Raw genomic sequence first — 8,117 nt, 5'->3', positions numbered from 1 at the left:
ATTCGTAGGGCAACAAATATTGGAAAGCTAAAACAGGTGTAAAGTTAGAAAAAAGTTGGGACAAAAATCTTTCATCTTTAGCTTTGAGCTTCTCTGGACCACAAACGCCATTTTTAGGTCTTTTTAATCAATCAAAACTAATTATTTTTTCACAAAACAATACATATAATTGAATAATTTATTAAAATGAGTTTCATCTTTTCTAAACTACAAAATAGGTGGTCTTCCTTTATTTCAATGGAACACTTTAAAGGCACTAATGAAAGAATCAGTATGACAGCCATTGGAAGCTTTGAGGCAGAAAATTTATCAAACTAAGGTATAGACTAATTAATGAAATTTTATTCAATGGAATTATTAAACTCTAAAAATTCAATGCACTCAGAAGTATCCATCATAAATAATTCTCCAAACTTTTAAAATCTATGAAGGATAGATGAAAAAACATGTTATCCACATAAATAAATTAATTAGTATATTTAAGAAATGCTTAAATCCGGATATAAAATCATAAGAGATATTTATCTGTTTCCAATCCCAAAAAACTAACTTCTAACATAATCATAAAATAGAAACCAATTTTTAGATACTAAAATAATTAGTTGCAATAATAATTAAATAAAAAACCATTTTAGAAATTAAAAAAAAATTGGTTTCTAAATTAGTTTTTATCGTTAAATAGTTTTTAAATTTGTATTTAATTAGCAACCAAGGTTTTTGCTACCAAATTTAAAAACTAAATAATTGGTAAAAAAAAAAAATTAGTTTCTAAAATAATCTCTAATTTAATTACTATTGTAACTAATTATTTTAATCTCTATGATTTTCTTGTAGTGTATATTCTTAAATCATCCACCAATAACAATAACAAATTTTGAAGTGAGAAATCTTTTTCAATGTAAAAACCATAAATTCATGAGTACAACTCACTCAATCAAGTTTCACCAATGATTAAATGAAAATATAATACAATCAAATCAAATACATAAATAATTATTTACAAACCATTATTCATCCAAATAATAAAGCATTCAAATTTGAAGAATAAAGAAATAAAAACATAGAATAGAGTAATTGTGGGAAATTAATTTTTTCAATCACATGCTTCCAATCCACAATCTCAACGGTAAAAAAAACTGTCCTGAAAATCTACTATTCAATTTTAAATCCGATTTAACGGTGAATGAAGTAAGAATCACAATTTTACCAAAACTATATTGGTAAATATGGGAATAAATTTTTTAATCTTCTTTCTCTCTTTCAAACAGTTAAATTAGCATTATTTTTTGACCTAGAAGATCATCACTCCATTTATGGATTTGACAAATTTAGACTTTGAAAACCAAACAACAAATTTATGTGAAAAGGAGGAAAAGATTAAAAAAGAAATCCTTAAGTGAAAAATGCAAAGGGTAAATGAGGTGTAGGAGTAAAAATTCTGAAATTGTTTAACTAGAGAATTTATGAAAATGAAGATGGGGGGATATTAAAAGATTCCAAATTGAAGTATGGGAAAATAAATCTCCAGTACATGGATATCCAGTTTGGGATTTTGAAGCAAAATATGAAACTAGGAAAATAGAATAAGATGTTTAGTCTTTTAGTTGCCCGAAAAAAAGAAAGAAGTGGAAACAAAATCATCTCTTTTCGAAGATATGTTTGGTTCAAAAGCTCCCCTTTAAAAGATTCCTTTCCTATAGACTGTTCATAATTTGAGAGGACAAGAATAAGGTTTCAGAATTGGGATCTTGGGCTGAAATAGTCACCAAAGTGGAGAAAAAAAAAGAACAAATGAGAACTCGATTAAGTGTTTTGGTAATTAATTAGCAGAAATGCTAAACTTGAGTATATTCCTTGAGATTTCTTGCAAAATTCTGAGAAAGAAAGGTTGAAGCACGTAGGCATCAAATTCGTTATAGTTTTAAAGGTTCTTTAGAAGTCTTTAGCCATTCCAAATATTAGCATTCTCTTGATGGCAAGTCTTGCTGGATTGAATTTCAACTAGACAGAATTTATAGATGTAAGAGGAAGGTTCTTTCTTGCTAGTTTCTACCCGGCAACCTCTTTTGTGTGTGTTTTATTCTCTGCATGCATGTAAACAAATTTCCTGCACATTGCTACTTACACTACCTAGCTACCCACACTTCATACTCACCTTTATAAATTATATACCATCTACACACAAATATCAATTATTCATATGACAATTCTTATTTTTTTATAAAATCAAACTAAATATAAGAAAATTATATGTAAGAAGATGGTAAGAAAAAAAAGTTTTATTCTATATATTTATATCATTTTATGTATAAAAAATATATACTAAAAAGATTTTCACTCTCTAAATTATAATTAAAAATTCACTAATAATAAAATTTTATCATTATTAAATTAATTACATATATATACTAAACTACTGCAACCGGTGTTACACCACTAAACCGGTGTTACACCACTAAAGACCAACATATAGCCATGTCAAAGGTGATGCAGGATGTGCATAGAGTGGCCTGCACCACATCTGCACCTTCAGAATAAGCCCTGCCGCCGCCACTGCATAATGGTGGCCGTCCACCTTTGGGCTTTACCTTCAAGTATGCTTGTTCCTGCATAAGAATTCAGCTTCTTTCTAATAGATATTATATAATTTAAGGGTTTAGTGCTTTGAGATTTCTTTCTGTATCTCTAGGTTTCTCTCATTCATCTATTGTAGAAAATAATTGAAAACTAGAAAAAAAAAAGTAACAATTCCTCTATTAAACATACTATTTTATTATTGATTAAAATTTAATAAAAATTAAATAAATCCACTTTTTATTTTACAAAGCCTACAACTGACTTTATAACTTTTCACTAATAATAAAAAAGAATGGTAAAAAAATCACTACAAGAAATAATAATATTAGCCTCCAAAAAAATTCACACAAAAAGTAAAAGGAAGACACTAAATAATACTCCAAAAAAATTCACACAAAAAGTAAAAGGAAGACCCTAAATAATACTTAGAGTGAGTTTAGTATCTCATTAAGTTGACACTAATCCAAAGATTGTTAGTGAATTAGTAGAGACTATGGGGGACACAACTATTTTATTTTATGATTTTAGTGTCCGTTTAAAACATCTTTGTCCACACTATAATTAATAATTAATATTTAATTTTATGTCTCAATTATGTAGGATTTGGGGACACTAATAATAATGTTCCTTACTTTGTCCTTACTTTTTTTTATAACTAATTACAACTTTTCTTGTACTAAATAGTAAATGGTAAGACATTTAAAAACCTTTACTTTTGTATATTACAATTTTTGGGAGTACTTTATTTTCTCATTGTGCAACATCATTTTTTTTTACTTTAAACAATACAACCAATTTGAACTCACTGAAGTTTTTTATGACCCACAATACACCTAGTTCTTTTACATTTGATCATTCATCTTAATTCCAAATTAGGATACTTTAATGACAATTATTAGATAGTATATAAATATATAATATGTTTTTATTAAATAAAAACAAGTTTGAAATTTAAAATAATAAAAAGATAATATATATATATATTAAATTAATAATAACTTTTTAAGATTTAAAAATATCACCTAAATTCTAAAAAAAAGGATGTAAACAAATTAATATTGACAAAAATAATTAACACGCTAAATATTGCAGTGTTGAAACTGTTATACTTTACAATAAAATGTAGGCCACTTTTGTGAAAAGGAACGGTTCCTAACAAGAGAAACTGAATGTTTGAGGTGGTACTTACAAAAATGCTTTCTAATCTTCTAGAATTTCACTCTGCAATTAGTTCACTGTAGAAGTACATTGAAGATGCTCTTTAAAAGTATATTTCTTTAGGTACTTTCAAGGTCACTCAACCCTTAAATTTCTTTAGGCACTGTAACAGCTCTCTTTTCAAAAATTGCTATGTCAACTTGATAAGGAAATCCATAAATATAGTGAGATATTTTATGAAATATTTGAGTACTTAATTTTTCTTTTTTTAATAACTAATTTTGAAAAGTGAGTTTGCTCTTATATATATTAATATTTCGATGTCATTCTTTTTATGTCATATAGAGCTAGTTTGTAATTAAGGTGTGTATTTTCCAATTGATTTGGGTGCTATTTTTTTTTTTGTATGATTTAGTTTTTAGTGAAATATTTACTTTTTGACAGAGATTTGTAGTTTTTCAATAAGTGTTTCTTCATACCACTAGTACGAAATTGAATATTTAGATATTTACAATATAAAATTATCTATGTTAATGTTGATATAAAGAATAAATAAAATTAAAAATTAAACTGTATATATTCTGTATTCCTTCCTTCCCCCCCATTCAACGCTTACCACTCTCTCTTTTTTTTTTGCTGAAATTATATACTATTTACTAAATTCATTTAATTTAATTAGTTAAAAAAATGGATCAAGAGAGAAGAGAGTGAGGAAAGATAGATTCATAGGGGAGAAAAGGAAGAGAAGCTCATTTTCTTAAAGAATTTATTTACCTTTTTTCAAATACTTTTGATTTTTTTATGAAAATTAACTTCAGTGTTTTATGCATTAGGCATGTGTTTGATCAAACACTTTACTAAAACTTAAAAGGACTTTTACCTGTTTTGTTGGGATGAGAATTGAATCCGTCAGTCTTCAAGCAGTGTGTCTATTTATTTTTCTAAATAAAATAATTGTGTTCCAATTAAAGAACAACACTATAATTGAGTTTGGCTGTAAAATGTAAATAAACACTTTAAAATAATTAATTCACTTTTTCCAGCATTCTTTCTGTCATATATATATATATATATATATATAATATACCCATAAACTTTCTTCCAACAAAATTTGTTCCTAACTATTTATATATTCCTGAAAGAAAAATATAACATTTTTTTAATTTAGTTCTTTGTCAAAGAAAAAAAAACCCAAAAGTTATAATTTTTAAATATTAAAAACGAAGAAAGCTGTTGTAGAACCTAAAATTAAAAATCTTTACATTAATTTAAAAACATTTAATTTTTTTCGATACATCCACTGTCTTGCAGATGAAAAGTTATATATCTCGAGCCTAATTATATTATTATTATTAGTTCTTTTTTATTCTAGTTAGTATCTTGAACACATTTCATATACTGTTTATCTCTGTGCAGTTGAACATTGGGTTATTTATTTTAGTACTTTTCTTTTGGGTATAAAATGGAAATTTTAATACATGAACAGCTCATGAAGTGTGTAGCTACATTCATCTTCTTTGACAAGCAGCATGACGTGGGAAAGAAGACTTGACCTAATCATGTAAGCAAAATACACACAAAAAGAGAATACATGTCATTGATCATGGATTTCAACAAGACTTATTTCTCAACTATTTTCCTTATTTTGTGTAACATTGATATAGTGATCAATTAGTCACTTAGTAAGAGAAACTACAAGACGATAACCAAAAGGGAAAAAAAAAGCATGACAATTAGGAAATCAACAAGGAACTGGTAAGGTGTAAGATTTTTTATTCATTACATTAGCTGTTGAATTTTCACTCATTAACTAGTAAAACTAGGGTTCATCTTATCAAGAATTGAATTAAGCTTAGCACTGTTCAAGGGTTTCTCGTGGTAATCATTCAACCCTGATTCCATAAATTTTCGTATTTCTGTTTCCGTACAACGTGATGACACACCAACAATCATGCTCCCAATGCCCATTGAACGAAGTTCCTTTGTTGCCTACAAAAAATTTAAAAAACAATAAATAGTTGTTCTTTTAACAAATTAAATATGAACCCTAATCTAGAAAAAAAAATTGTGATTTGAACTTTGACCAGGAAAAATGAATGGTAAACTTGCATGGGATGTAACGTGATTAATTAAGCACCTCAAGGCCATTCATGACAGGCATGTCCATGTCCATGAGAATAAGGTCAAATCTTCGTCCATGGCAATGAATCTCCACTGCTTCTTTCCCATTGGCCACACCCTCTTGATTTCTCACTCCAGCACTCTCCAACAGCTTTTGATGAATCTTTCTATTCAGTACATTGTCATCTACAACAAGTGCTGTTATTTGGGTGCCAAAGTTTCTAGGTGCCATTCAGTTTTTGTGACACTGGTTTAAAAAAACCAGTGAGTTAGTCTTGGCAAGGATATTAAATTGCGAAAAATCTGTGTAGATTTAAGGATATATAAAATGTAGCACAGCAATAGCACTAACCTGAATAAGAACACGATCTTTCTCCAAAATTCTGAGACTAAAGTTATGAGAGGGGAAGAATTAATGAAAATGGATGATGTATATGAACCTAATTGGGGTGCTATATATAGAGAAATGAATATATAGAAAGACTGAAGCATCCTTCCATGTGGATAATTGAGAGTAATATATTATCAAAGTACGAATTGGAGGTGTGTTAGCATCAACATTAAATCTGTTGAAGTGTTTGGATTTGGTTTAAAATGAAAAAATCTGAGGGATAGTGATATTTTTCTAGAAATGGAGATGATTCCTATCTTGAATAAATTCGTAGGGCACCTTTTTGCCATTTTGTGCTAGACAAGAAGACAATCATATTTTTGAAGTATATTTTTGGTGTCCTTTGGCCATTTACCTTTGATTTTTGATTGGCATGAAAAACGAGCAAGTATGCCAAACTTCTAAGTTATAACTTGGTTCTAATTAAACCATTGAACACTTTACTATGCAAGGAAGAGAATAAAAAGAGGTAAGCACACATATCCACACAAATTTGTTTACCAGGACCTTCAGAATAACTCATTACGTGGTCTCTATAACTGCTATTCTTGTCCTCCTTATAAATAGAATTAGATTCTTGTGTCATCTTCTGTACACCTAGTATATATCTCTTCAAAATTAGTTGTTTCCATATTTAATATTTTTTCCTTTGTTATCTTCTAGTTAAAGCTGATGACTCAATTATTGATTAAGAGTGTATATCAGTTTCACCAATACATACTACAACATTTTCTTTGAAATATAATGATTAGCCTGTTAATCAATTTATAGATATCAACCTAAAAGTAGATAAGGAATCGCATCAAAAGAAAAACAAATGAGGGAAATATACTCAACAAAGTTTGAATACTCTTTCGTCTTAAAAATATAATTTAGCATGTCAATGTTATCTTTAATCATGATATTAGTATATATTATTCATTGTAAAAAATAATAATTAATATATATAACCACTTAAACTTATGAGGACCTTAAAACGGTTTTAGAGTAAAAGTGGTATAATTAAAATGACATCTAAATATTTTATTGTTAAAATGAAAAATTCATATAAAAAAATAGTTATTCAAGTTTCACTTTAAAATAATTATCATTTTTGCATATAAGTTTTTTCTTTTCTCTTTTATCTTTTTTTTTAAAAAAAAATCATTTGATTGACGATCTGAAACTACCTCTAGACTTCTGGAAGTGAATATAGCAAAGTTGCCGATCAAATTTTTTTATTAGAATAAGTTTAGTTTTGTTCCTTTTTTCTTTGATTCAATCTTGTGTTTTCATGTGTACCTAGATACACATGTTTTGCATGTGAGGTATTTAGTCCTAGGGTTATTTTTTGTTAGTTCATTATCCTAGTGAGGTGTTAGATATTAGATTTTATGTCTTTATGTTGAAACTCTCTTGGATACTCAATCATCCAATCAGGTAAGGGAAGCTAATTTTATCTTTCAATAAAACTCTAGGTGATATGGTTACAAGTTCTAAATTTCTCTTGCATGATATTGTTTTGTTCAATGAAATAGATGTTAATTTACAAAAATTTCTTGAAGCATAAACAATTGAAAAGTTTGTTGATAAAGTTGATTGTTTGAGTTTGAATGTCATTTACATTATTTTTTGAAGTTTTAAAGATTTTTAATTTGGTTTTAGAATTCTGTTGAGTATGTTAATAGAGACAAACATTATGATATTTTCGCCCAAGCAAAAGTATAACATAAATTTTACTTTTCTCTTGAGCCCATTTTTGCTCAAGTAAAAATAGCACTGTTTTTGTTCAAACCAAAATAGTATTGGAATTGAAACCTTGTCTCGGGTCTATTTTCGCTCAAGCGAAGGGATTTTCACTCAAGTGAAGAGATTTTTGCTCAAGTTAAAA

The 8,117-nt window shown here is 27.8% G+C and overlaps 1 protein-coding gene across 1 annotated transcript; it reads right to left on the bottom strand.

Annotated features, from left to right (window-relative positions):
• Positions 1-5,383: 5,383 nt before the first annotated feature.
• RR24 (response regulator 24) lies at positions 5,384-6,273 on the bottom strand. The gene is made up of 3 exons (XM_068619282.2): positions 6,209-6,273; positions 5,873-6,103; positions 5,384-5,724 (listed from the first exon to the last, which is right to left on the bottom strand). The coding sequence occupies exons 2-3, from the start codon at positions 6,086-6,088 to the stop codon at positions 5,542-5,544; spliced, it is 399 nt and encodes a 132-aa protein (XP_068475383.1). The 5' UTR covers positions 6,089-6,103; positions 6,209-6,273; the 3' UTR covers positions 5,384-5,541.
• Between the last annotated feature and the right edge of the window lie 1,844 nt (positions 6,274-8,117).

This window comes from Phaseolus vulgaris, chromosome 1 (assembly GCF_051622355.1).
Source record: "Phaseolus vulgaris cultivar YP4 chromosome 1, ASM5162235v1, whole genome shotgun sequence".
In the NCBI taxonomy this organism is placed as follows: Eukaryota; Viridiplantae; Streptophyta; class Magnoliopsida; order Fabales; family Fabaceae; genus Phaseolus; species Phaseolus vulgaris.
Note: the sequence above shows the minus strand (reverse complement) of the source record. Positions and strands in the feature narration are given on the sequence as shown.

What these genes read in the sequence shown, in the direction of transcription:
- RR24 (XM_068619282.2), bottom strand. Translation starts at nt 6,088, where the DNA reads ATGGCACCTAGAAACTTTGGCACCCAAATAACAGCACTTGTTGTAGAT. An exon ending in CTGTCATGAATGGCCTTGAG is followed by an intron (nt 5,725 to 5,872) that starts GTGCTTAATTAA and finishes AATTTTTTGTAG; the next exon opens with GCAACAAAGGAACTTCGTTC.